This window comes from Pagrus pagrus, assembly GCF_965226575.1.
Source record: "Pagrus pagrus genome assembly, chromosome: 18".
NCBI lineage: Eukaryota > Metazoa > Chordata > Actinopteri > Spariformes > Sparidae > Pagrus > Pagrus pagrus.
The window spans coordinates 19,161,602-19,177,540 of NC_140202.1; the positions used below are offsets into that span (position 1 = coordinate 19,161,602).

General features: G+C 41.9%; 2 protein-coding genes across 6 annotated transcripts; both read left to right on the forward strand.

The window, feature by feature from the left end:
• The first annotated feature begins 377 nt into the window (after nt 1-377).
• On the forward strand, nt 378-6,280 carry manea (mannosidase, endo-alpha). Its single transcript, XM_084380511.1, has 5 exons — nt 378-632; nt 1,638-2,247; nt 4,705-4,814; nt 4,942-5,018; nt 5,203-6,280. Exons 2-5 carry the CDS (start codon nt 1,740-1,742, stop codon nt 5,834-5,836), a joined length of 1,329 nt encoding a protein of 442 aa, XP_084236637.1. The 5' UTR covers nt 378-632; nt 1,638-1,739; the 3' UTR covers nt 5,837-6,280.
• Nucleotides 6,281-7,084: 804 nt separating this feature from the next.
• fut9a (fucosyltransferase 9a) lies at nt 7,085-14,989 on the forward strand. Of its 5 annotated transcripts, none has more exons than XM_084381112.1 (4): nt 7,085-7,151; nt 8,531-8,809; nt 10,625-10,871; nt 11,146-14,989. In XM_084381112.1, exon 4 carries the CDS (start codon nt 11,154-11,156, stop codon nt 12,234-12,236), a length of 1,083 nt encoding a protein of 360 aa, XP_084237238.1. In that variant the 5' UTR covers nt 7,085-7,151; nt 8,531-8,809; nt 10,625-10,871; nt 11,146-11,153; the 3' UTR covers nt 12,237-14,989. The 5 variants fall into 5 exon arrangements, with proteins under 5 accessions (XP_084237238.1, XP_084237239.1, XP_084237236.1 ...); XM_084381113.1 differs by lacking the exon at nt 7,085-7,151 and adding an exon at nt 8,144-8,236; XM_084381110.1 differs by lacking the exon at nt 7,085-7,151 and adding an exon at nt 8,260-8,364.
• The last annotated feature ends 950 nt before the right edge of the window (nt 14,990-15,939 follow it).

Sequence of the window (15,939 nt, forward strand, 5' to 3'; positions counted from 1 at the left end):
CGACCAGGCCACTAATTGGTAGATATATAGCGTACAGTATATACATACATGTGTATATGTGTATAAATACTTGTACTTTTGATACTTAAGTATATTTGCCATATTCAATATCAATACTTTAAGGTAAAGGTGACTTTTAACACAATATCTATCTACTCTTGGTACTAACTGTAAAGTAGGCTTACAATTTGAGTGTGGCTTGTTTGTGTAATACACCTCCCCAGACGAAAGGGGGCGACATCTTTCACCGTGACTCAGTAACGTTGCTTCTTTGTCTGTTGTTGACAGACCAGGACCGTCAGCTCCCTAAACCACGTGGATGGGCCACATCGCTGCGCAGGCGCATTTGCAGATGGTTTACAGATCTGTGACGGGTTTCCGGGACAAGCTGCTGAACCAGAAGTACAGCTTGTGTCCCGTCTTTTGCAGCTCATACAACGAAAATAATTCATGAGGAGCCCCTACGAGCTGTTAGACCTGCTGTGTTTAATACTAGACATTGTATTTGAAAAGTCCCCGTTATTTAATGCCGAAATATGTGACGCGTTTGGCTGTCGGGGGCTGAAACTAATATTGTGTAGCCCTTGTTTATTCTTGGCAGCTATTGACAGGTCTAAAGTTCATCAATGCAGGTAGAGTTGAACTAGACAACATTGTTGGCTTGTTAATTGTGTTTTTAGACATCACTAAACTGCGTTAGCTACAGATATGCAAGGCTGGTTTTAACTGTATATCTGACTCCGCATCGTGTTCACCTATTTAAAATAACCGAGCTCTCCGTTTTTCTATAACTCTTTTGCTCTGTTTTTACAGCCGAAATGGTAATCGATAATTTATGTATAGTTTAAATTATTTACCAGACAAAACTGATACACATTTGACGGATGCAGCCTCTTAAATGTGAGAATTTGCTGATTTTCTTTGCCTGACACTGTGGTAATCTAATCTAGAGCTGCAAAACTTCGTAAAGATAATTGGCAATTTTCCACGATAATCAAAAAATTGCTTGGTTTGTGCATTTTTTTCCACTGCATTTTCAGTGTTTTATTGATAAAAATGAATATTCAAGAAAATTAGAGTTCATTCTTATAATAATATAATTAGGGATGCACTTTATGGAATTTCTTTCAGCTGATACCGATATTACCTGTTTCTCATGGCCGATAGCGATAAGATAACCGATAACTTATGTCACATTTTTGTATTTTAAAAAGAAGTTCCTCTCCTCTAATTTATGCATACGTTATGGTAACAAAAAGGAGATAACGTGAGCAAAGATAGATGATTTAATATTCGATAGCTCGAATAAGATTTTGAAGTATACTTTTACTTCTTTTTGTTTATTGGTGGATGGACACTTTAAAGGTGCATACCACCACCTACTGTATGGAAGTGTGTAGATGCTGCTGTTGTTAAGTCAATGAATGCAATTTAGTTTCATATAAGCGACTCTATTTTGCTATAGATGATAATATAAATTTCCCAACACTGGGCTGATAAATTATATATATATTTAGATATATATATAGATGTATATCTTCTCTGTTTATAGACCAAATGATTAGTCTATTACTGATAACCGAAAACCTAATGTTCTTCAGTTCACGATTATATCTCTTGTTTCCTCAAACCTTCAGGCCAAACAAAAACCCACTGACCGACCTTCAATGGCATCCTGTCCGACAACTCCCTGCTGTCTCAATAATGAATTGCGGATAGCCTCAAGTACTGACTGAAGAATGGCAAGGTTTAGGCGCAAATCTTGCATCACATTCATTGCTCTGGTGTTGCTTGTGCTCATAGTAACAGTGGTCTTGAAGGCGCTCACACCAGAGGACTCTCCGTTCAGTGACCCTGTCGGTGAGGAGCTGTTCCCGGAGAGAAGGAATGCGATCCAAAGAGAAAACGACAAAAAACCTGACCAGATCAAAATGAGTGACTCCGCTCAGTCAGAGAGAGATGCTCAACTGGAAGCTACACTAAAGAAGTTCCCTCCTCCAAACTACTATCTCCATGCATTCTACTATGTCTGGTATGGAAACCCCAAGTATGATGGCAAATACATCCACTGGGACCACCCTCAACTGCCACACTGGGACTTTAAGGTGGCTCAGGGCTATCCACAAGGGAGACACAGCCCACCTGATGACATCGGGGCCAACTTCTACCCCTCTTTAGGGGCTTACAGTTCCAGGGATCCCTCCGTTATAGAGGCTCATATGCAGCAGCTGCGTACAGCAGCCATTGGTAAGAAAGAAAATTGAGCCACACCTAACTCCAGGGCTGGGCAGAAATTCAATATTATCTCTTGTCTAGGGCATACTGATCTGATTAATTCACAAGTTTATTTGTATAGCACAATTCAGACACAAGGCAACTCAAAGTGCTTTACAGGCGCATAAAAATTACATTAAAAGAAATTTAAAAAATGCATTTAAGATATATTAAAAACAAGTAGGAAGACATCAAGAAATAAAACATTAAAACAAGTTAAGAAATAGGAAAGTAAGCTAAAACAGAATAGGTTTAAAAGGGACAAGACTAGAAAATAAAAGTCACAGTGCAGTTCAAAGCCTTGAAATTGCTTCAGCGAAAGGCAGCAGCAAACAGAAAGGTCTTCAGCCTTGATTTAATAGAGGTGAGAGTTGGAGCAGACCTTCAGTTTTCAGGGAGTTTGTTCCAGATATGTGACGCATAATACCTGAATGCTGCTTCTCCATGTTTAGTTTTGACTCTAGGGGCTGAAAGCAGACCTGCACCTGATGACCTCAGAGGTCTGGATGGCTCATAACGTGACAGCAGATCAGAGATGTATTTTGGCCTGAAACCATTCAGTGCTTTATAAACCAACAACAGGATTTTGAAATATATTCTTTGACAGACAGGAAGCCAGTGTGAAGATCTGAGAACTGGAGTGATGTGATCTACTTTTTTGGTTCTTGTTAGGACTCGAGCAGCAGCGAATACAGTTTCTTCGTCAACACCTTCATGAAGCTTGTCATTTCTGCTTACATGCAACGTTACATTGATTGTTACTGAATCAAATGTTACATAACTATTGATTCAGTTGTGCCTGTCTGCTGGCTACTGGCCTCATGTTACATTACATAAAAATGATGTGAGGACAGAGCGGAGCGCTGCTGTAAGATCAGTCCTCAGTTTTGACAATTACTCTGAGCCAAGGTATCACAGTCTTAAAAGTAAGATAAGTGTGTCCTTACTGAAATCACTGTCACAATATAAACAGGAATGGCACTCATACTGAACATACCAGCCACCTAAATACCTATTTTTTCATCAAGATTATTCCCTGAGAAATTAACTAAAGTGTTGAAAAACACCCTTTCTTGCAATGTTGAAGAAAAGTGAGAAAAAAGTCCTCGATCTGTGTTTTTAATCCAGATCTTCTTCAAAAGTCAGTGCTGTCTATTCTTGGCTGTAATCCTGCTGACAAACCAACCAGCAAACAAACAAATTGGTGCAAACATCCTCCTTGGCGTAGGTAATAAGGTAATATAAAATATTATGATGTAGCAGATGTATTTAAAATATAAAACATCTGAAACTCTATCAACAGCATAAAAGAAAAAAAAGAGCTAATTCTGCTCATTGTCATCAAATTGTTGCCTATGGTTGTACCATGTATGCCGATAAACAATAATACTGAGTTAACACCCAGCCCTCTGTTGTGATACTGCAGTGATCATAATCAGCAAATTGGTCGTACAACTGTTAAGTTTGATAGTTTTTGTCATTTATGGCGTCATTTTTGTAAATCACACTTAGCTTAAAGGTCCACTTTGTAAGAAAGTGGATTTTTGAGTCTCATTCTGAACCTGTCAAATACTGACACTTTGGGGTTGTAGGTTGGGTTAGCAGCCATCCCAAAGAGTTGGGAATCAGCTTTGTTTAACGAGGTGGACCTTTAAATATTTTCATTAGTATGCGGCGGTACAGGCTGTAAATTGCTTACAGGCCAGCCCAACCTACATAAAAATATAAACAAAAAATATGCAAAACTAGGGGAATGCCCAATGTCCGCTACTTGGACAATAAACAAATGCCTCCTTTGGATATAATACAAAGCCCCAGGGAAATAAAATGGTAAACTGAAGGTGTAAAGGGGCTTGGGTTTTAAGGGGTTCCCCAAATAAACAAAGTCCCCTTAAGGAAGATGTGGGCAGCCAAGAAAACAAAGTGGGGCCTAAATAGACCAGAGTTTCTGGCTGACAATCTAAGGGGGGAATGAGGTTCTTGGTAATTCAGGGAGCGATTCAGACTGGGTCGGGGGCAGATTCAGTGTGAGGGTGAGAGCCCCTGGTGTGCCATTTCCCACCTCTCTTAAGCCTTTCAAACAGGGTGTCGTCAGTCTCCCCACCTGTACACAGCTGCTCTGAATCCCCTGCAATCAGTCATGAGGAAAATCAGCCCAAACAAAGAAAAATAGCAAGTCACAAACAATTGGACTGCTACAAGTAGTAGTAAATATTAATTTATTATCTCTGTAACTAATCATTTTGTTAACAAAACTAAAAAAATGTATATTTTGACTGTCCCCATTTTTATTTGTGCCCCAACTGTATTACTCCTTTGACATATATAACATCACTCTAATACATACAAACCATAAGAACAACCAGTTATTCATGAACAATTATCTGGTCCAGGTTTTGGATTCATGTTTATAACTGTCTTTTTTCTCAGGTGTCATGGCTGTTTCCTGGTATCCTCCTAATATGAAGGATGATAATGGTGAGCCTGTGGATGACCTTGTGCCTTTGCTGCTGGAAGTGGCACATAAATACCATATTAAGGTACGTATGGATTTTGATTTAGCAGCGGACTAAATGTTCGATGCAGTATATGGAGCTGCTTGAAAAACATGTTTTGAGAAAGTTTTATGTCATCTTTATTATGTTGTGGTCGTGTGTGTGCTTACAGGTAGCGTTTCACATTGAACCGTACAAAGGAAGAGATGAAGTCAACATGTTAACTAACGTCAAATACGTCATTGAGAAGTGAGTATTGCTGTGTTTTCTCTGTGCTGTCAGTAAAATGTTAGCAATATGATCTCACACTCCATCTGGAAATGGAATAATCTTTCATTATTCATTGTATAAATAATTATCCTGTTTGCGTCTGCCTTTTCTACTCCCCTGACATTTTCCCCGTCTTCTTGTGTCTTTTACTTCCTCCTCTCAGATATGGAGAGCACCCTGCTTTCTTTAAGTACCGCACAAACACTGGCAAGCTTCTTCCGCTCTTCTATGTGTATGACTCATATCTGATGAACTCAGAGCAGTGGGCCAAACTGCTAAAACACACAGAGAGTAACAGCATCAGGGACACCCCGTATGATGCCATCTTCATTGCCCTGCTGGTTGAGGAGAAGCATAAGAGGGATATCCTGACTGCCGGTTTTGATGGTCTCTACACTTACTTTGCTACTAATGGATTTTCCTACGGCTCCACTCAGCGCAACTGGGACTCTATTAAATCTTTCTGTGAAGATAATAACCTGATATTCATTCCAAGTGTGGGTCCGGGGTATATTGACACAAGCGTTCGACCCTGGAACTTCCAAAACACTCGAAACCGCATCAACGGCAAATACTATGAAACCTCGCTGAGCGCTGCGTTGGAAGCCAGGCCTGATTTTATCTCTATAACGTCTTTTAACGAGTGGCACGAGGGGACTCAGATTGAAATGGCGGTTCCCAAATCAAGCATGACTGTGTATCTGGACTACCTTCCCAATAAACCCACAATCTACCTGGAGATAACTCGCAAATGGGCTGCGATATTTGGCGGTGAGAGGAGAAAATGGCAGGACTGATGTGACTGAGAGCCATAGCGGACGATTAATCACGGTTGTATAAAATAATCACATGAAAGCTAAAAAAAAAGCTTTAGTTGCAGAACGCACAACAAAATGCACTGTACTTGATGAATAACTGTACGAGACCAGCTCAGTTATTTGCAAAGCCACAGGCAAGTTAACTGCATTATCTTAATTTCCGCTGCACTGATGTATATGATTTTTGTTTACACTTTGATGATTTATTGTTAATTTAATTACGTCTAATTATTTCCTGTTTACACAGCCTTGTACACATTTTCAGAGTCATAACATAATAAGCATGTCTCCAGCTGACACTGTGCATTGGCATGATTTGCCTTCCTGTAATCTGTGACTATATTCAGCCTCGATAGAAATTAATAAAAGTGTACCCTGGAAAGGAAGGAAAGACGTAAATAAACTGAACAGTGCCGGTGTAAAGCTGTCGCCTCGCTCTGCTTCCAACTCCGCCTCAGTCCAAAAACAACAAAAGGAAAAGCACAACACAGATCTTGATATTTGAAAGGCATGTCAAAATGAAACCTGAGCCGTATCAAAGTGATGACAACAGTAGAGGGATGACAGGACAGCAGTTCAGTTACTGAAACAGGCGATGAGCACAGAGAGAGTGGAGAGCAAAAGCAAAATTATTTTCATTCCTATCCTTTGTTGCAACTTTGCATTTTGGGAGGGAAAAGCAATTAATTTCACATCACTCGTCAGATTAAGATGCATCGTTTACATTGACCTCAATTGGATTGGTAGAAATATAAACCTATTTAAAGGTGTACTGCAGCAATTTTACACATGAAGATCTTAAAAGATTAAGGAAACAACAGAGGATACATTTTTTTAAAAAATAACAGTCCTCGGCTGTAAAACTAATTTAACAAGGGAAAGATATCAGTGACCTTCTCAGGGGGTTTCAACAAGTGATCTTGTGGCCGCAGCTGTTTCTTGTCAACACCCACGTGCCTCCCAGGTGTCTCCAGGTGTTTGCGGCTGTTGCCTGGTTCTTTCCTCATCTCTCTGTGTTTTTGCCTGTTGCCTGGCTCCCTCGTCTCTCTGGGTTTCCTTTTGTTGTCTTTCTCTCTTCAGATTTAAAGGCGTGGCTGGACTCTCTGGTTTGTTGCTGATTGTTGTTGATTCTCTGGCCCACATAGATTTTTAAAATTCAATCGAGGGAGTTGCTATAATGATGTCCCGCCATCCCCGGAAAGTCTATGTCCATCGCTAAATTCTCAGCAGCCCATTGACTGCATCAAGTGTTTATGGCGGTAGCAAATGCAACCAGATCCTCAGAATGAGAAAGGTAAGAGACAAAAAAAAGCTTATAAACTTTACTTCCATCATAGCTAATCTGTTCAGATGCGCCATAAATTATGGCTGTGTTTGCATGTTTCGAGCTCGCTACCTAATATTAGCATTGGCCTCCGTGCTGGTCATTAGCCTATTTTTCCGAAAACCCCAAAAAGTCTGAAAAATGCTCCATTGGACTGAAGGCCCAAAAACGAAAGCCCACCGCTCCATCGGGCAGTTCCCGCCATGCTACCAGAGCCGGCTATGTGGCTTAGCTATGGCATACGTTTGCTGCCGTAGGACACACAGCGCAAACGAAATGCCACTTTCAATACCTCATAAAGAAATCATTTAATATTCTACATTAAAAAATAAGTTAATGATAATGTGATAAAGCGTTCCGCCAGTGTTTTTGATGCTTGAGCCGAGTCGCTGCGTCTCTTTGAAGGATGCAAGACAGTTGAGTTAAATTTGTTGAAATTTGAGGCACAAGTTTCGATAAAAGTAGGTCTATGACACTGTTAGGGTGCAGATTAATACGCAATTACACTTACATTTTTCTAAGTTTGGTTGTTCTGTGCTTTAGATGCAACGTGCGCATCATTTCGACCCCTTTCGTGCCAGAGCTTGTGTCCTGGTCGATAAAATGTTTGCTGGGAAATCTATAGAGTGCTCTTTTTAAATGAGTTATTCATGAGCTGATAGGCATAACTGAAACTCAACTGACTCTTTTGTCGAAATATACACTGAGGCATCAGTCCCTTCAGCAGCGAGTGATGTGAATTACCCTGAAAATGTTGCGGAAATTAGCGCAAATGACTTCCTTAATTGATGTTGGCTGTATTTTGGAGGGTTGTGGTGCATTATCATCACTAACAGGCGGTCATAGTTCAGCCTCTGGCTTACGGCTTCATCACTAAAAGGCAGCCATGTAACACACACACACACACACACACACACACCTCCCTTTATTCTTTTACTCGGATAAACAGACGATGCAGGGCCAAGTGAGAGGAAACCTTTCTGACGCGCGCTTCCTCGCAGCAGAAATGATTCACCTGTTTACTCAAACGGGAACCTTCAGAGGATGATTGAAGTGTAATATGCACTAACGCTGAATCTCAGCATCCCACACACACACACACACACACACACACAAACACACGCACACACACTACTGGAGCTCCGCCACAGCCTGCAGCTGCATTGACGGTAAACAGAGCAAGGTAGCGCATGGGCAGCCAGCAGGGAATTATTCCACATCGCATCACATCCCTGAGCATACATGGCGTCCTCACACACCGAGCCATGAATTTATCGTGCAGGCTGACGGGGTAGCCTCCAATTTACTGTTTTTCTTTTTTTTTTTCTCCCCCTTTTTTTTTTTCCTAGTCTGCAGCCATCATTCGTTGCGTCGGTGTGCAGCGGCAGCGGCAGCATCAGCGGGGAAGATTCAGCGCACATTGCTACAGTAGGTACCATCATTTTGTGGATCAAGACGATGGATGTGGGCTCATCCCGATCTATTCCTGCAAATACGGCGGACGGGCGCGATTTTCTATTCCAAACGCATCCGCATCTCCCGTATGTTGCAAGGTGTCTTTGAGCAGGGTACGGACCTCTGGAGGAAATGAGAAGAAAGGTCTATTTTGACTCACGCCTGTCGAGATGGTGAGTGAAATGCATGGCTATTTTTTTCCTCTCCCTCTCTCTTTCCCCCTGCACCCCACGGCTGAGCAGCGGTACCTGCTTTTGACGGCATGAAACCCCCCTCGCCAGCTAATTAGAAACGATCCCCCATAGAAAAACATGTCAAAATAAATGTAGCGATCGGCTGTTTCCTGTTATTTTCCACATAGCATCCTCGCATCCTCAGTGCACCGGGCACACATTTCCCTCCAGTGAATACGGCTTGTGTTTTAACATCTTGCATTGCACTCTCAGCCGTGTTTGCATTGCACATTTTGCACATTTTTGCAGCACCATCCTTCACGCTATTATTTATATTCTGCGCGTTTTTTGGTGCGCACACACATGTAATATCCCAGTTTCCTCATCAACTTAGATTGCAGTGTCACGCCAAAAAAAAAAAAGAGAAAAAAAAAAAGACAACCATTTTAAACAGTGGCTCCACTATATAGCATCACGTTTTATAATGACCTTCAGTGCTCGCTGGCTGGAAATTGATTCTCACCTGGGATGGAGTGTCCTTTTACAATCAGTGCAGTGGCCTTCCTGACATCACACATAAATCAAAAAACGCCAGGTTTCGTTTTTTTGCCCTCTAGCCTACCTGTTACCAAATCCTCATCAGGGATTTGATGCATCTCTGTGATGCTCCCAAAATCTTGTGGTTTGCGTTCTCCCTGCCTCCTCTCCACTCATTTCACAGCCCTGCTGCAGACTACTCACCCGTGCCATGCTCTTTCGGTGTCCCAAATACATCACAATGCATTTGACAAAACCCCATTTATGTTATTTTCAAGTCTGAGTGAGTGTTTGAGCTGCACATGGCTCCCTCAGGTCTCATTTCTTGGTGCAGAGGGGGGAAGAAGAGGAAGAGAGGAGGAACATACACCGAGCGTGTGAGCCATATTACCCTCTCATGTTAAATGCTCTGACCTCAGCAGCGTCACCATGGAGATGCTATAACTTTACCACACACTGCATATTTAATAAGCCTGATTTTGATCTCTGCGCTACTCTACACTTCACTTGCCTTTCTGAATCCACACCAACATGTAAGGTACGCATGGGCTGCATCCTCCTCGTGGAGCAGAGAGCTTATCGCAGCCGCTGACGGAGAACATGTTTCGGTAGTGTAAGAGGATTTGCCTACATGAAAATGTATTGATACCGTAAGCCTTTAAAAGGAGTTGTACTCATCTGGCCTCCGTTCATGTGGCCTTTGTGCGCAGATCTGTGCACCTAAAGTCACAGATGGGAGAGATGAAGAGGCGCCGTCACACATGAGGCCAATGTCAACCCCCGTATGTCATACTGGAAGGATGATGTGAGGGGAAAATGTGTCGAAGCTGGTCTCATTGATGTGAATCTGCTCGAATAGATAGCAAGTCACCTCTCAAGGTCCGTCGGTCTCCATCTGCTTGTATGGCCTCTTTATGCAGATGCAGGTGTGTTGAGCCACAGAGAGCCGGAGAGTCAGGGGGCCTCTCCACTCTCCTCCTCAGCCTTAAGATGGCAGCATTCTCTTACAAAGCCAGAAACTAATATCAGCTGGAGGCTTACATCCATACTTAACAAGCAAATTTGAAATAACATCCACGATTAACTGGCAATTTTGCAGCAACCTTTGTGTTTTCATTTGATTTCCAAGCTAATTTAAAGGATTTGGTTGAGATCAGCTCATCTCTACATGTTGATTGCGCATAACTTCCAGACTGTTTCTGTGGTGACGCTTCGTTTCTCTCCCTTTCTCTAGCCCTAATTGATTCTCTCTGATTCTCTCTCTCTGTTCACGTAAAGGAGGCATCATTAAGAAGACCTGTACATTCAAGATCAAACACACCTCATTAGATCATTACGGATCATTGTTATTCAGCGTGAGAGGCGTCTCTTGAGCTGTGTGACCTGCAGTCTTTTTTTTCCCGCCTATGAGCGCCGAATCGCAAAGAAGATTGATCCCACCGTCGACCCGATGTAGGAACTGCTCCCTCCGATTCCCACAACCTCTACTCTTGCTTGGATTTCAGCGTTCAGTCAAATCCACCAGGTTTGTATTTTGATGTTCGCGAGGAGGCAAAACATTTGTCCTGAGTATTGATCCAAAGCAGTGACTGCCTTACATATACTCATAGATGCTCACAAGCTAGCTAACTGTATTTAATTGCGGCACAAATGATGTTCAGAGTCAATGATCCAGTATAATAGACATCATAAACACATTGTGGTAATGTGAAACACCTTTACACGACTGAGAGATTAGTCTGGATGTTGTATCACGTTGATCCCCTCTTGATCTTTTTCCTTTGGTGTGCCCTTTTCAGGACGGAGTATGCCATCTGCACCTTTCCACAGAATCCTACGACCCCTTCTGCTCGGCACTTTCATACTGGGATGCTTTGTGACTCTGTTTTTGATGTATTTTAAACCATCCACAAGCTGGTTATCAGGTCCCGTAGAGTCCACGGTATCCACAGACCGGGTCAAGAACCTCTTCTCCACCAAGAGTGATAAAAACGTGACCACCGTCCTGATCTGGCTCTGGCCCTTCGGACAAACCTACGACCTGAGCGTGTGCAGCTCTCTCTTCAACATCGAGGGATGCTTCATCACGGCGGACAGGAATTTTTACAACAAGTCAGATGGGGTCGTCATCCATCACCGAGACATCTGCACCGACCTGTCCAACCTGCCGCCGGTAACGCGTCCATCCTTCCAGAAGTGGGTATGGATGAACTTGGAGTCGCCGTCGCACTCCTCCCAGCTGCCTGGGATCGAGAACATGTTCAATCTGACTCTCAATTACCGTCAGGATGCTGACATTGAAGTGCCTTATGGGTCCATCGTAGCAGCGGAGGGCGATGAGGACTTTGTCCCACCTAGTAAAAACAAGCTGATCTGCTGGATCGTGAGCAACTGGAACCAGGACCACGTGCGGGTGAAATACTACAATGAGCTGTACAAACACATTGAGGTTCACGCGTATGGACAAGCCTTCGGAGAGTACATCTCTGACCAAGACTACTTCCCCACCATCGCCAGCTGTAAGTTCTACCTGGCTTTTGAGAACTCCATCCACAAGGACTACATTACTGAAAAACTGTACAACCCGCTCTCTGTGGGGACAGTGCCAGTGGTTCTCGGCCCGCCCAGGCAGAACTACGAGAACTTTATCCAGGGAGACGCCTTCATCCACGTGGACGACTTCACCTCGCCCAAGGAGTTGGCCGATTACCTGCTGCTCTTGGACAAGAATGAGGAAATGTACCTCAGGTACTTTGAGTGGCGGCGGCACTTTAAAGTAAAGAAGGCCTATTTCTGGGCAGAGCACACATGCCTGGCTTGTGATTACCTGCGTAGGCACAAGGAGTACAAGGCATTCAATAACCTTGACAAGTGGTACTGGGGTGGATAGTGCTCTGAAGGGCTATGCAGTGCTTGTTTTGCTGTTGAAGGCAGTGCTTTAAGATTTTTGTCCTTCATTTAACATGAAGGTTCATTACTGTTCTGTCCCGAGCTCCCGAAGGATGTTCTTCAGTTGGTTAAGTGGCACAGTGAGACATCCATCTTGTTTTTCTTTTAATTTGCAAGCCAATTTTGCTAAGCCTTACTTTGCCTTTTGTCCGATTCATTTCTTATTTATTTTGTATGACTTACAAATGCACTAAAATTTCTTTTTATTATTTCAACCCATGTTTTTGCTTAACATGCCCACATTTGCTGCTATTTTTCATGTTTTTGTTCTATTATTAGAGTGAATGCTGGATTGTGTGGATGTTCCTGTGTAACAGACAACATTCATGGTGCGAGGTTGTTTGTTTTTCTTTATCTTTAAATATCATCTTATCATCAAGTGGCACACAGTGGACGAAAAATAGTGTTGGCTGCAGACGGAGACTGACACAAGAAGTGAAAATATTTATGTAATATTTATTCAAGTGAGGCATTATATGATAAAAAAAACAATCTCATCTGTGCTAGTGATGCAGTCACCTATGCAGTGTTTACTGAACTCAAATGTGAACGTAGTTCAATTGTGTCATGTACATATTGTGTAATTTTGGAATTATGTAGCTGTCATTTTTTTTCTCCACCATGTTTTTGTAAGTTTGCATTTGCACTGCTAATCCAACGGTTACCTTATCTTTACATATGTACAGTAAGACAGACGGTCATCATACGATGTGGTTGTAGATGGCATATGGTGATCATAATCGGGCAGTCTCCAACAGCAGATGTGACTGTGCTCTGTGAGAGGGAGTTACTATTTTAATCATGTTGTGAATTGCTCCATTGTCACATGTGATGTGTCGAAGTGCAGTTGGAATCTCGTGTTGATGATGACAGTACAGTACAGACGTTGTACTGCAATATAAAACTCCCGCATTGTAATTATGTTGCATTCTGATTTGAGTCTGTAATTTTTAACTGAATACAGTGACGGGAAAGAGCACAAAAAGAATATTACTGAGTCTTTTGAAGAAGCTATTTTGCTGTGTGTACTGTGCTGTCATCCCACAACGTGACCTAAAATATTTACACTGATATTTTAAACTATTTCACGCAGATGTTACCATATGGGTGAAGTGCGTGTGGGATGAAAGATCTGCCCACATGTTTGGGACCTGTTAAGAACAATGTGAAAGATGTGAAATGTTGAGGATTACTTCTGTCTTTGAATCACCACACTGCAGTGTTGTTTTGGAGAGGTTTGCATGTGAAAAATATTTCTCTGTATTTTTTTGTTTTTTTTGTTTACACTTGTTTACAGCCAACCCGACACCACTCAAGATCACACTACGAAAAAGACAGCTCAGCATCTGTAAATATCTCATCAATTTTAAATGTTAATCCATGAACAATGCATCTCAACAGCGCTCAGCAGCTATTGACATGACGGTCAAGTTTTTACAGAACGTACTGTGCAAAACCATGTCAACATTTTATGCAAGATAAGCCGGTGTCTTCTTGGTCAAGGTACTCGAACATGTTTCAGGTTCAGGTTTCATTTTGATATTTCTTCACTTTCAAAAGGGACCATTGATGTAAATTAGGATGAATTTAATTATTTTTCTTATGGAATATGGTTCCAGATGCCATAGTGAAACCTGTATATAAACCTTGTAGTGAACTGAATCATCATCAGGATCAAACCAGCCCACTAACACAGATCATTCCTGTATGTGCACCAGACTGAGGGAGCTCCGATAGTGCTTGCATTCATGGGGAAAAGAAACAATGTGTTGTATATATTTTTAATGTTCAAATCTCTTTATAATGTGCAAGTGTTGTCAGGCAGTGGATGCGGTTGCGCTGCACCTTTGCAAGTACGGTCGGTGTGAATCTAGGCGAAAGGAGAGAGACACTTGGAAAGGATAAACGTCAGAGACAATGGTTTTAGTGTTGTGAGGTGGACGTTTTCATCAAGGGAGGCAATTTTACACTGAAGTTTTTCTTTTTTTTCTTTGTTTTGATTAGTCGGTAATCCTGTTGGCATGACCTAATTGAAAAAGTCTTGCCAAAACGCAGCAGAGATATAGCACTTTTATTCATGTGGAGTTGTGTGACTCACTGTGCTGTCTTAGATGGAGCTATTGTGAGTTCAGAAACTGTCATCCAAGACCTCGGCTGTCCCACAGTTTTACTATGAAACTGCCACTCATGGTTTCATATTGTACAGTCCAATCTCATGTATGAAAACAAAGGTTTCTTGTCCAATGTGGTTGGTGACTTTAAGGAACAAAAGATTTTTCTTTTTTTTTATTATTTTGAGTGTGTCGTTCGTCTCTTTCATCCTCCTTTCTCTCTTTTTTGCACAAAAAAACAAACATGAGGAGCTGTGGCTTCTCTGCCCCTGTCTGAGTCTGTGAGTGTGTCACAGCACCAGAAAGTGAATCAGGATGTCTCTGGATACTGTCTGACCTGGCACTGATTTTGCTTGAGTCCTTAAAAACACTGCATACCAAGTGAGATGAAATCTTTGTGTGTGGTTGGATGTGAAGATTTCACCAGACATGCTCCTTTTCTGCCAGTTCGCTGACATAATCAGTGAGTCAATCTATACAAGTTTTTTGCCAAATCATTGTATTTTGCCAAATGTTGTGTTTTAACTGTAGATGTCTGATAGTGTCAAAGAAAATAAAGATATGGGCAAATGAGCAAACATGAGTGGATCATACAGCACTTTTTTTTCAAAACAGCTAATCATGTATTTAATGGAAACCCTTTCAAATATTCTCAAATAAGTAGTTTGGTTGTTGCTTGCTGCCTTTAAAGGTACAATTTGTAGGATAGGTGATTGCTGACTCTCATTTCCCAGGTTGTCAAATACTGATGCTTTGGGTTGTGTGGGAATAAGACGCAACAATCTTTGCCTACTATCTTTATCTACATGACAGCATGATAAAAAAATAAGACAGTGCTTTTGGGATGCAAAATTAGTATACGCCCGTGAATGCAGGATGAGTCATCAACATTTTTTGTGTTTTCCAGGAAATTACAAACTCTGTGACACCATTAAAAATACCTGATAGCCTGATACTGGAGAGATATGTAGCAAGATTAAAAAAAACAACATTTAGGCATAGAGTTTGACTGCGTGGCAACATTTTACATGATGGCACCTAATGTACGGTTCTTGTGTTTATATCAAGTGTCATTTCCAAAGATGTTGCCCACGCTGTTTTACAGTGCCATGCAATGCAGGCAGAAGTATAAATAGCGATCTAAAAGCCTTGATAAGTGATTGATGAGAGTGTTGTGGTGGATACGCCTCGATCCTCCGGCTGTTGTTAGTTACCCCATATCCTCGCTAGCACTCTGGTATTTGCAGTCGCCTCCTCACCACGGAGATGACACATCTTTAACTGCCTCTGCTCAGTGCTGCGGGTCAAAGTATGTGATAAATGTTGCCAGGATCAGTGGCGTGAATAATCCATTGATGTCAGTTGGGGATTAATGTGAAAGTTCAGGTGGGCATGGGGAGGGGGGACTGTCCCTGCAGTTCTTTCAGCGCTCAAGACAGTCACAGAGGAGGCCATCGGGGCAGTGGTGGATCTCACATTTGCTAAATACGACACAGAACATTACTCTATTGCATCTACTGTATCTCCAGTTCT

Coding starts and splice junctions, on each gene's coding strand:
- fut9a (XM_084381112.1), top strand. CDS start 11,154: ATGCCATCTGCACCTTTCCACAGAATCCTACGACCCCTTCTGCTCGGC.
- manea (XM_084380511.1), top strand. CDS start 1,740: ATGGCAAGGTTTAGGCGCAAATCTTGCATCACATTCATTGCTCTGGTG. Junction 2,248..4,704: donor GCTGCGTACAGCAGCCATTG/GTAAGAAAGAAA, acceptor CTTTTTTCTCAG/GTGTCATGGCTGTTTCCTGG. Junction 5,019..5,202: donor GTCAAATACGTCATTGAGAA/GTGAGTATTGCT, acceptor TCCTCCTCTCAG/ATATGGAGAGCACCCTGCTT.